This window comes from Protopterus annectens, chromosome 16.part0 (assembly GCF_019279795.1).
Source record: "Protopterus annectens isolate FY-2018-M chromosome 16.part0, PAN1.0, whole genome shotgun sequence".
Taxonomy (NCBI): Eukaryota; Metazoa; Chordata; order Ceratodontiformes; family Protopteridae; genus Protopterus; species Protopterus annectens.
This window is the reverse complement of record NC_056750.1, coordinates 416,233,277-416,246,338: the sequence shown is the minus strand read 5'-3', so window position 1 is coordinate 416,246,338 and position 13,062 is coordinate 416,233,277. Positions and strand designations below refer to the sequence as shown.

The 13,062-nt window shown below is 43.6% G+C and overlaps 1 protein-coding gene across 1 annotated transcript in view; it reads left to right on the top strand.

Moving 5' to 3' along the window:
* Window positions 1-13,062, top strand: part of GOLGA1 (golgin A1) — a 2,378,923-nt gene that overhangs the window by 1,804,335 nt on the left and 561,526 nt on the right. The window contains exon 18 of the mRNA XM_044058132.1: window positions 669-764. Within this exon, the coding sequence (XP_043914067.1) occupies window positions 669-764 (96 nt within the window). The remainder of the gene's footprint in view (window positions 1-668; window positions 765-13,062) is intronic.

The following is a 13,062-nucleotide window of genomic DNA, read 5'->3' as shown; positions in this document are numbered from 1 at the left end:
TTCTTCATGGCTGGTAGATGAGGTTGGTTGCTGGTGTATGTCCATTGTGAGAATGAGGAATCTTCCACTGCTGACACCCATTGCATGTCCTACTTTCCTTATTAGCAGCAAGTGTATTCATTGAGATAGGACTAAAAGAAAAAACTCTAACCATCTCATGATGGCAGCTGAAACTTGCTTCTAGTTACGAGGGAACAAATGAATTAGCTGGCCAAGAAAAGCTCATAACTGGCAGGCAATACAGACAAAAAAATGTAAATAAATAAAATAACCACAGATAGTTGGACAGGGAGAAGTTATTGCTGTAATACTGGTACTGTCCCCTACATGCTAAGGCTTACAGTTTGCAAACTTTAGATTTGCTGTCTGTGTATTAGCTACTGCTGGGCTTCTGGCTTGAAGAAATGAAGGTGGAGGCCAGGGCTGTCTTGCTTTTATTTAAAATTATGTCTGTCACAAACATAATGTTGTAGAGCAAGGCTGACACTGCCCGTTTGCTAGGGGAACTTTAGTATTTCTAGCAAAAAATAGCTGAGTTGTGAAATAGTGATAACAGACTAACTTTTTTATTATACTGATATGATGGTTTTAATTGTACAAGTTCACTTCTTGTTTATAGTAATTTGCTTACAAAGTTCATGCTATAAAAATTGTTTTTATATTTCTAGAGCCAACTGGAGCAGGAGATTGGAACCCTTAGAGAAAGGAGAGTTGAAGTAGAAACTTCATTAAAAAATAATGAAGCAGAGCTGGAGAAGACAAAAGTAAGTGTTTTTGGCTTCTTTACTCTGGTTAATAAACTCTTAGAATTGCATTTTTTGACTTAGTTTTGTTTTTTGCTCATGTCGTTTGTAATTGGTTAAAGACGTGTATAACTTGTTTTTCTTTCATTTTCATGTATGTGAGTTTCATTGCTAGAAGTTTAGCAGATTATGCATGCTTAAAATGAGTTTTACTAGATATTTTTCAGGTCTGAAATTGACCAAGATACTACTGTATGCACACAAGTTTGCTGTCGGCAAATGTCTAATAATCTGTTAAGACTTCCTTATCTTTTCTGTATGCTACATCACCACTGTTTTTACCTACATATAATTTTATCTAATCCTTTTGATCCTCTAGATAATTCTATATTAAATTCTTCTTTGTAAACTAACTTAGTTGCGCTAACAAGAATTATGAATTGAAGCCCAGTAAGATTCAAAAACCTATATGCTGACTGGTCCAAGCAGTAAGCGTGCCCGTTATAAATCCAGCATTACTCTTAAAGAAAAGCCTGTCTGTCAAATGAAAGAAAGAACACAAATTCTTGTATGTGTAGTTTCAAATACATACATAAATAAAAGATGTTCATTGTGTTTCACTGCTGCAGTCATTACACTTGGATTATCCTGCCTTCAGGCGGTCCCGCAGTCGGCCAGAGTTCCAAAGTCTTGGTCCGGCGTCGGTTGCTGTCGCTTCTTCCCTGACGTCAGTGCGCCAGGGGTATATAAGATGCAGCCGATGCCATTTTCTTCAGTCTTTCTTGCCGCATGTGCCCGAAGCAAAAGCAGTTTGCAAGTGCCGGTCAGCCGACTCCTGAGATTTCAAATTTGATTTCAGATCCGAAGTCTTCAGTAAATCCAAGTACCCCGTTGGGGAAACGTTTTCTTGCCTCAGACCGATGTCAGTAAAAGTTAATAATTGTATTTCTTGTGGGAAGCAAATACCTTATAAGGATTTTTATTCTTACTGTATTCCATGCCTAGGCCCAGATCACGACGTCACTAGTTGTCGATTTTGTGCTAGCTTTAATAAACGCACTATTAAACGTCTGTTTGATTTTGCACGCCATTACTTTGGCCGAAGGTTTAATTATACCATGCCGTCGGAACAACCGACGACCGGAATTCACAAAAAATGCAAAGATAAGGATAAGGACAGGCATCCGAGGCCCAAAACGGACGACGAAGCCTCTTCTAGGCCAATCGCCGGTTCTCAGTGAGGTGCTTTCCCAGCCCCTGACACCCACTACCTCAGAGCCACAGGCCGCAACCGACTCCCACGTGGAGTTACCTAGGCCTCTGGATACTCAAGGTGTTAGGCCTATGGAGACTAACCCTACAGATGGGTCCAGAGCCGCTGAGCAGGCTTCGGCTTCTGAGGGTGTTTTCAGACCTACTCATCTCACCATTGCATCTACAGCCCAGTCTAAAGCAACTTTAAAGACAAAGAAACAAGTACAGCATTCACCTGGACAGGCCTCCATGCCTAAAAAGCAGATGCTCAAAATGTCCGAAGACTTAATTACTCTGATCAGGGGTACCCATCCCCCTCCTGATAAAAGGCCTAGGCAGGATACAGACTATGATTCCTCTGACCAGATTTCTGTATATTCAGACTCCTCTTCAGACCAGGGATATTCCTTACCTCCTATGAGGACTCTGATGCTGAAAAATCTATTCCTTCAGCCTCTCCTCCTGAGGATTATTCTTTTGGGGAAACTTTGCACACCATGAGGGAGCATTTCCATTGGGAAGACCAGGATTACTCAGAGTCCAAGAAAAGGCTCAGAGATTTTCTTTTATTACCTCAACATAGGCCCCTTGCTATTCTGCCAGTGTTGGATATTGTGGACGATGTGTTCTCTGAGTCCAGTTTAAATCCAGATTCTTTACCCCCTGCTCCAGTCAAGCCAGACAGATATTACAGAGTCCCTGACTCACACAAATTTCTGTACAAAAACCCATCTGCTGACACAGAAACTATTTCCCAGGGTCCTAAAGGGGTAAAGGCCTCCACAGCCAAAAATCCAGTTCCCTCGGACAGGGATTCCAGAGCATTAGACAGATGGGGGAAAAAGTTTACACCTCTGCAACCTTAGCAGTGAAGGCTTTAAACTGCCAGTTTCACATGCTTAAATATCAACAATATTTACTGTCTCAGTTAAAGCAGAAAATGAGTACAAGTGCAGAACAACCTGATTTTAAGGAAATGCAGGATTTATTGCATGCAGCTGAACAAGTGGGAAAGCATACTTTGCAATGTGGTTTTGATTCATTAGAAGCTTCTTGTAGAGCAGCAGTTACAGGATCTGTGATTCGAAGGCATGCTTGGTTAAAAGAACAGACCATGTCAAGGCTAAACTATTAGATGCTCCTTTACAGCAAGATATTTTATTTGGTGTTAAAGCTGAGGAAGTATTAAAGAAAATGGAGGATAAGGCAAAATGTATGCAAACAGTGAAAGATTTCTTACAGGTACAGCCACCAAGATTTAGCAGAAATTGGCCTACAAAAAATTGGTCCTTTCCAGTGTCAGGCAGACCACAAAGAGGCAGATACAGACGCCCAAGAGGCAGATCTCAGCCCCAAAGATCTTACAGGCCACGACAGTGGGACGCTTAAACATCCAAAGGAGGTGAGGACAAGTCACAACCTTACAGGAAACAATCTCAATAACTTCCCCCTACCAATGCCAAACTCTACCCTGTTGGCAGCTCCCTTAGGGGGAAAACTAGCACTTTTTTCACAAAACTGGCAAACAATCACCCGGGACAAATGGATGCTGAATATTGTGTCTCAGGGTTACAAGTTCCACTTTCACACTTTACCGAGGTTAAAAAGAATGCCAGACCTGCCACAAAATCAATGGGCAGAGGCACAAAAACAAATTACAGCTCTCATGGACATGAAAGCTATTCAAAAAGTACCTCTGCAGGAACAAGGACAAGGTTTTTACTCAAGACTCTTCCTAGTACCCAGAAAGGACAAAGCCTGGAGACCCATTCTAGACCTTTCCACTCTAAATTCTTACCTGGATGTTCCGAAGTTCAAAATGTTGACACTAGAACAGCTCCTTCCCATGTTGGGCAAGAAAGCTTGGCTTGTTACTTTGGACCTCAAACAGGCATACCTGCATTTTCCTATCAGACAAAATTGCAGAATATACCTCAGATTCATAACTGGTTCAATGTACTACCAATTCTCTGTACTGCCCTTTGGCTTATCTACTGTGCCCAGGGTCTTCACAAAGTGCCTGGCACCAGTAATTGCATTTTGCAGACAAAAAGGAATTCAAATATATCCATACCTGGACGACTGCCTGATTCAAGCAGAGAGCAAAGACATTCTTCTACAGCATCTGGCATTTGTAAAAAAGCTATTAAGTTGCCTAGGGTACACAGTAAACGAAAAGAAATCAAAACTAGTGCCCTCACAAGAGATAATATTCCTGGGTGCCAGCTTAAATACAACAGCCCAGATGGCTTATCTCATGCCAGACAAACAAGGACAATTGACTCAGTATTTTCAATTGATGGCAACAAAGTCTCAACTCCCTGCAGGAAAAATTCTGCAGGCCTTGGGAGCCAGACTGCATATGAGGAAATTACAATGGTACCTAAAAAGTGTTTGGACTCAACACTCACACAGCTTGGAAATGGAAATACCACTAATTCCCTGCCTGCAACAGGAGTTTCGATGGTGGGCACAGGCATGTCACCTCAACAAGGGTCAGTCTTTCACTCTACCCACAGCCAGGCAGACTCTAACAACAGATGCTTCGGATTACGCCTGGGGAGCACACATGGCAGGAAAATGTATTCAGGGCAAATGGACCACAGACCAACTGCATCTACACATCAATCAAAAGTTGTTGGCTGTACAAAATGCCCTAACAGCTTTCAAGGACCTTCTGCATCCAGAACAATTACTTTTAAAGACAGACAATACCACAGTAATGTGGTACATAAACAAGCAAGGGGGCACTCATTCTTACCCCCTATGCAGACAAGCCATGACCTTGTGGGACACAGCTCTAACTTATCAAGTTCATCTGCAAGCACAATTCCTGCCAGGAAAGAAAAATACTCTGGCAGATGAACTAAGCAGAAACAACATGGATCCTCACGAGTGGAAATTAAATCCACAGGTTTTCAGCATGATGATGCAAACATGGGGGCGCCCGGACATAGATCTCTTTGCCTCCCCACTGAACTGCCAACTACAAAAATTTTGCACAAGGACTTATCATGCACAAGCATGGAAAGTGGATGCTCTTTCGTTCAGCTGGAAAGACCTACACGTTTATGCCTTCCCTCCTCTGCCTCTCCTTTCAAAGGTTCTCCTAAAAGCCAGACAAGAAAAACCACAGATGATTCTGATTGCTCCAGACTGGCCACGCCAACATTGGTACCCAATCTTAAAGAATTTAGCTCAAAGCCCACCTTGGATTTTGCCTCAAATTCCACACCTTCTGACTCAACAAAACAATCAGATCCTGCACAGTCAGCTCAAAACCTTATCCCTGGCTGCATGGCAGATTCATTAGCCAAACAGGCAACACCTCTCTCTAAAGCTGTTATGGATGTCATTTTGGAGGCCAGGAGTTCTAGCACCAGGAAATCTTATTCAGAAAAGTGGAAGAGAATCTGTGCCTGGAACCAGGCTCAAAACCTTGACCCTCTTGTCCCTAACATTCCTCAGATACTACAGTATTTAACTGAGATGCTGGACAAAGGGCTATCTTTCTCATCCATTAAGATCCATGCTTCTGCCATCTCGGCTCATTACATCACAGATCCTCCTATTTTCTCTCATCCGTTGCTAAAGCAGTACCTCAGAGGGGCTAAAAACATAAGACCGCCCCGGAGAGCACCAGCACCTACTTGGGACCTCAACTTTGTCTTGGAAAAACTCACTTTACCTCCTTTTGAGCCAGCCAATACAGCAGAAATAAAATATATATCATGGAAAACTGCTCTGCTACTGGCAATAACCTCAGCACGAAGAGTCTCAGAACTACAGGCACTAATGGCAGTGGAGCCCTTCATAATTTTTCACCAAGACAGGATTTCCTTAAGAACAAACCCTTCATTTATGCCTAAGGTGGTATCCAGTGTGGCTCTTAACCAAACTATTCACTTGCCAACTTTTTATCCAAATCCCCAAAATAAAGGGGGGAGAATGCTACATTCCTTGGATATACACAGACAATTACCCTTCTACTTGGACAAAACAAAAGCTTTCAGGAAAACTGAGCAACTGTTTGTATCCTATACTGCAAGATCACAGGGAAAGGCTATTTCAAAGCAGACCATTTCAAAGTGGATAGCACACTGTATCCGGTTCTGCTACACACAGCATGGGAAGCCTGTACCATCTAACATTAGACCACATTCTACCAGGGCAACTGCAACTTCTACTGCCTATCTTAGAGGAGTACCTACCAAGGACATTTTGGAAGCTGCAACTTGGAGTTCAGTGCAATTGCCTCTTTACTCCAGATCCAGAGCAGGCTTTGCCACTGCAGTGCTGCAGGGCCTCATAGCCACACCAAATCCTCTATAGATCCAGCCACCCTGACTCAGCTTTGGGATTCAACCCAAGTGTAATGACTGCAGCAGTGAAACACGATGAACATAGTACAGTTTTGTACCTACCATAAATGTAGATGTTAGAGTGTCTTCACTGCTGCAGTCCAGGTTACCCTTCCTCCAGCCCCTCTTTCTTAGCTAGGACATATCTACACTTTTCTACCCTATACTACCTATGTGGTGTATTTGCTGGTAGCTGAACTTTTTGGTTTTATTTTTCATGTATGCTTTATTAGCAATATGTATTGCCTACCTGTTTGGGGGCACCTGACATCTGGGGCAAGAAAAACTGAAGAAAATGACGTTGGCTGCATCTTATATACCCCTGGCGCACTGACGTCAGGGAAGAAGCGACAGCAACCGACGCCGGACCAAGACTTTGGAACTCTGGCTGACTGCGGGACCGCCTGACAGCAGGATAACCCAAGTGTAATGACTGTAGCAGTGAAGACACTCGAACATCTACATTTATGGTAGGTACAAAACTGTACTTTATAGCCCCAATAATGTCAGTTCTGCCAAGTAATGAAATGTCCCCAGATGCTAGTGAAAAAAAGCTACACAAAATAGATGAAGGCAAATGTTTAAAAAAAAAAAAACATAAAAAAATAAGTAGGTAAAACTGGCCATGAGACATCAGCAGTTTGCAACTGCTGTGATGTAAACAGTAGGATACTTGCACAGTCCTTATTCCAAGTAGCTGAAAAAAGGCTTCCAAGATGGCTCCATGCTGAGTAACAAGTTGACTATAGCTCTTCCAGTGTGAAAACTGAGGAACTGTCAAAATAACTAGTAAAACTTGGCTAAAATTTAGCTACTAACTTGTCTGGCTCAGTAGTGCATGGGATGGATTTCTGACTGCATCCCTGGTCAGTGGGGTTTGACTAGTGGCCCAGACACTGAGGGAGCCAGGTAAGGATGTAGGAAAAATGAAGGGGCATGGCCTGCTCACTTTTCCCAGGGAAAGGCAGGTGTTGCATCAACTTGGGGGCATACTGGGTGGTGCCATCTTAATGGTGGAGATTGGAAAGCTCACTTCTCATGCCTCAGGGTTTGAGTGGGGCAGAGATGCCTTGAGGGAACACGCATACAAAAGTGAAGAGGTTTCCCTTGCTGTCATCCCACTTCACATCCCTCCCTGTGCCTTACTAGGTGCGTGCAATAGGGACTGGGAATACAGAAAGAAGAAAAACTGAAACCATCCCTGAAAGCAGTCTGAATAATGGTTTAACCCAGCTGACCCTAGTCCCAGTGATGGGAAAACAATTGACTTGTGTTAAACAGATGGTAGAACTGTGAAGCATAAACCCCACTGTCGTTAAGGTCTAGAAGGACACGGAAGGGTCTTTAGAAGAAATTGTAAGGAATTTGTTATATATATATATATATATATATATATATATATATATATATATATATATATATATATAAAACAGTTTCATGACATAAATTGCATGCTGTATTGTAAAACATTTATGCATAGTATGCAATCAGAAGTATTTTAAATGTGATTTGGGGAGAGTTTTATTATTCACTGCTCTATATGCTAGTCATATTAAAGTAAGAAAGTACTTTTTCTTAGTTGTAGTATACCCAGGCCCACTGTAACAAGATGAGAATGTGTAGAAGGAAGCAGTTATAGGTTCACAGGTTCATAGGATGATACTAGGCTATTGGCCCAGAGGCCCTTATAAGCCTAGCCAAGAATTTTGCCCATGTTCCCTCATTCAGCACCTATTTCATGTCCAGCAGGGACACAGGTGAGACCCCAGGGGTGTATTTTCTGTTTCCCATCCAGTCGTCCAGGTTCCTCTTAAAGAAGGCTAGAGAGGTACTCTGCTTAACATGGAGAAGGGAGTCTCTTCCACAGATGGAGGAGTCTTTAGGACACATATCTAAAGTTGCATAAAGTAATGTTGTAATCTTGGGTTACAAGGGGGGTATAGAAGCATATGGAATGTATGTGTACTATTTAAAAACAGTAATTTCCCTGTTATTATAGAGGTGAATATCTGCATCTATATTACAACATCGAAGCTTTAGTTAATCGAATAACTAAAGCTCGATCTTTAATAACAACTAAAATTGTCGAATGGCCAATTCAACCAAGGGAAAACACTTCCCTTGGTCAAATCAAAAAAAAAAAAAAAAAAAAAAAAAACTTTACATCCAAAATCAAGTGGGGGACTTTGCCTCCCACACCCAGTGAGGGGGGAGGCTGTGCCCCCCCCCCACCTAAATATACCAACTCCGAGATCGCTGCAAATTGTGGAAATGGGCATACTCCACAGAACGGCCAAGGGAAGTGTTTCCCTGGGTTAAATCGGCCCTTCGACTATTTAGGGTTTCAATATTACAAGTTTGAGCTTTACTTGTTCGATTAAGTAAAGCTTCGATCTTGTAAAATCAAACCGAATATCTAGACTAATGATATTTGGCTGTTATAGATGAGTTTTTTTAAGCAAATAGACTTGACAAAAGAGTAAATTATGACATGCAGGAAAGTGGTAATTCTTTCTTACATTTGCGATGTTTAGTTTTTCACCATTACCACCTGCTTTTAGCTGGGGACAAGAACCTGCAAGTGTCAATAATTATGAGCAAAAACAGTGTTCTGAGTAAAATCTACAAGATGAGATGTAATTAACTTTTCAATGGATATAGGCAAGCAGTTAATTGCAAATAAACAAAGTCTGAACCCATGGAAAGTGAATAATGTTATGTTGTCCTATCTCACCTTCATTCTTGCTGGTTCCGACTCTGCCGCATACTAAAGCTCGAGAGCTCTCACTGGCTCGAGGCTACACTATATCCCATGATTCCTAGCAGCTGTTCCTCAGATCTCGTTTGCTGCTTGCAGCTTCGGGATTGCTCTTCATTGGCTCAGGCTAAGTGACTTTAATTTTTTTGGTATTTCATTGTGGTTATAGTAAATTTTCTAACTGCTCTTTCCCTTTACCCGACATAATTCTTCTTTCAGCAAGTCTTCTTTCTATCCCTGGTTATTGACTTAACTTGAACTTTTTCCTTCTTAAGGCCTACTTGGTGCTGCCCAGTGGAATCCGTTTTAGTTAGAGGATTTCCTTCCCCCTTTTTCCTCCTCCTAGTTTTCGCCGTTTAAGTTAGAGGCATCACCTCAGTTAGGGGAGTACATCGTTTAAGTTAGAGACCCTCCTCTAACTTTTTCTTCTTCCCTACACCTGTCTTTTAAAAAAAAAAAAATATATATATATCTATATATATATTTTTAAATATAGAGGTCTTACTGTCCTTGCTTATTGTGAAGTGGTCTTTGTTATGAAAGTATTGGTTTTTTTTCTTGACTTTAGTACCCTTGTGTCAGGATGTCTAAAGAAGTTAAGCAGGCAGGATTTAAAAAGTGTGACTCGCGCACACACAAAATGTCTCTTACTGATGGTCACACCAGCTGTATGCACTGTCTGGGCGCCGTCCACCTGAGGATTCCTGTTCGATCTGTCATGGGTTCAGTTCAAGGGTCCTGCAGGAAAGGAAAAACAAACTTATTCTCAGGGGTTTATTGAAGGAACCCTTTGATACAGTTGAAGGCAGTCAGGCTTCAAAAACTGTAGAAAAAACTCCAAAAACTTCTTTGGCTCTGGGCTCGGAGTCATCAAAGATACATGATCAGCCTATTTCTTTGGAACCGATACCTTGCAGTTCCGACAAACAGAAATCTACTTCAGCTCCACCTGTGTCTTTGGAGCCATCAAGTAGTAAAAAGAAGAGCCTGTCACCATCATTGGAACCGATTTGGTTGGTGCCGCAGTCTCCCTTACTTCAGTCTGTGGCTGGTAGCCATAAGTCCTCCTGTTCCTCTCAGAACCTTTCGGATGATGATGTGGACCAAGTGGTGAGAAAGTTGCTTTGTACACCGGCCTTGACAAAAATTATTTCCAGCCCAGCCCAGAAGGTCATGGAGCCAACTCCAATAGTGTCTTTACCCTCTGTTCCTCCTCCGATTTAGTTGAGTTCAGAGCCAGAACGTCTGGAAGTCCTTGTGGTGGAACCTTCGGCTCTAAAGTCCGCTCCAGAAGTTTTGGTGCCGATGTCAGCTCCAACCACTTTGATATCTGGGGGCCGAAACTCCCTAGTCGGATCGGGGGGGAGAGTAGGGACTAGATCCTTGTCGGATCTGACTCTTCCACTCGGAGCTTTGGCACATGTCAGTTCAGCGCTCACATCTGCACTGGAGCCCTTGTCCTTGGTTCGGGGGAGATCTCCTGGCTTTTCAGACTGGTAGTCTCTCTCGGCCCAGAATCGGGGTGCCTTCGAGGTGATGAGGAGTGTGCTTTCCTCTGAGACTGCTCCACACTCGGCTACAGCTATTCTTCCCCCCCAAGGGCCCAGTGTCAACCTCTACATCACTCCTTCAATCAATGCGTAGAGAACCAATGCCCCAGGATGTCCCAATGGGTGAAGCCCTCTCTTCCGAAACCTCTCCAGAGCATCCCCCCGAAGAGGTCCCTCTGATGAGAACATGCAAGAGTAAACACACAGACTCCCCTGAGTCTGTCATGTCTGATACCGACTTAGAGGAATCGGAAGGGTCCCCATGGTCACTCTCTGAGGATGTCTCATTTTCAGACATCTTAGAGATCCTGAAACAGAGAGGTGGCTGGAAAGCCCTTTCCCCTTCTGAGGATGAGCTGGTATACCTGGAGGCATTTGGTTCTCGACCCTCCACCTCTTGGGTGACTCTGCCTTTTGACCAGCTGCTGGGTGTAGTCATTCAGAAGGTGTGGGGCTCTCCGGAGTCCATGGAGCCAGTTCTGAGGAGACCAAATTTAACACAGCCCTGGAGGACAAACAGGTTCTAACAAAAGGAGTCCTGGTAGATGCTATTGTGGTGGCGGCGGCCACTAAGAATGAACTCGCTGAAATTTCTGCATCTGTCCACCCGCCGAATAAGGAATCTCGTACGATGGACAGGTACGGGAAGCATATGTTTTCTTCAGCAGTCTTTACCCTTAGGTCACTGAACTACCTATCCCATTTTACTCGCTTGCAGAGGAATCTCCTTAAGGAATTAGGAGATACCCGCCAAGGTACTACAGCTCAGGGGTTGTCTGACAAAATTAACTCCCAGCTTGTGACCTTAACCTCTATTACTAACTCATCCTTGCACCTCATTTCCTATGCAGCTGATGGAGCGAATAGGGCAGCAGGTACAGGAATAGCTCTGAGGAGACATTCCTGGATGTGTCTTTGTGATTTTGGTGAACCCTTCAAGTCTTCCTTTATTGACGCTCCTTTTGACGGCTCGCCCCTGATCGGGCCAGAAGTGAAAGAGACCCTAACCAGGAGTGAGCAGGATGGCAAGACTCTTTCTGCTGTGGGAGTACATTTTTCCGCCCCAACAAGGACCTATCCCAAGGGCCAGAAGAGAGGAAAGATGTGGTTCCGGTAATCCAAGGGAGCCTTCCTGGACACTCATGGTGATTTTTCCCCCAGGGGCAGAGGGGGGAAATAATGGAAGACACAGCCCACGTGGTAGGGGGGTCCACAGAACCAGACTGACAGAGATACGTTCTCAGGTCAACCCTTACAGCGTTCCTGAAAGGAGACCCGCCTGTTCACCTCTGGAGGCAGTCAGGGGGAGATCCGCCTGTTCACCTCTGGAGGCAGTCCGGGGGAGATTAATACTGTATTCGAAAGCCTGGCTAGAGTTAACTCAAGACCAATGGGTACAGTCCATCATATCCAGAGGATACAAAATTCCCTTCTCCCGTTCACCTCTCCCATCAAAGTCCATCCCAGACATTCCACCCAGTCAAAGGGATCAAGCAACCTTAGAGATCCAAAGGTTGCTAGAAAAAAGAGCCATCCAAGAAGTCCCTGCAGACCAAGTCGGATCCAGAATTTACTCAAGGTTCTTTTTAGTTCTGAAAAAGACAGAGGACTGGAGACCGGTTCTAGATCTCAGCAGACTAAACAAGTCGGTCAAAAAGACGAAGTTCTGGATGGTAACACTGCAGTCTATACTCCGTTTTTTGAGACAAGACAATTGGATGTGCTCAGTAGATCTTCATGATGCATACTATGATATAAAGATGGACAGGCGATCCAGAAGGTATCTGCGCTTCCGGCTGGGAGACAGTCATTGCCAGTTCAGAGCTCTGCCCTTTGGTGTCACTACAGCCCCCAGAGTGTTTACCAAGTGCATGGCAGTAGTAATGGCTCCCCTGAGGAGTCAAGGATTTTGAGTGTTTCTATACTTAGACAACTAGCTCCTGACCTCCACCACCGAGCATCTATTAACCAGAACAAGAGACTCCACCCTTCATCTCTGCTGTCAGCTGAGAATTACGGTAAACTTAGAAAAATCTGTTTTGTTGCCATCTCAGTGTATTACCTCTATAGGGGCAGACTTAGAAACAAGAAATATGGTGGCAAAACTGCCTCACAAAAGAGTCCAGATGCTACGCCGCCAAGCCTCCATACTAATCAAGAAGAAAAAGTACAAGCCAATTTTGTCCTCAAAGTCCTAGGTTCAGTGGCCGTGACAATCACATTAGTTCCATTGGCACGTCTACACATAAGAATATTACAGTGACTTCTTTTTGCCCATTGGTCTGTGCAGGAGTTGCCTATGTCCCACAAAATTCTCATCACGAACACCTGCAGGAAGGACCTACAATGGTGGCTTCACTCTGACCAGGTAACTATAGGCAGACCATTTGTACTTC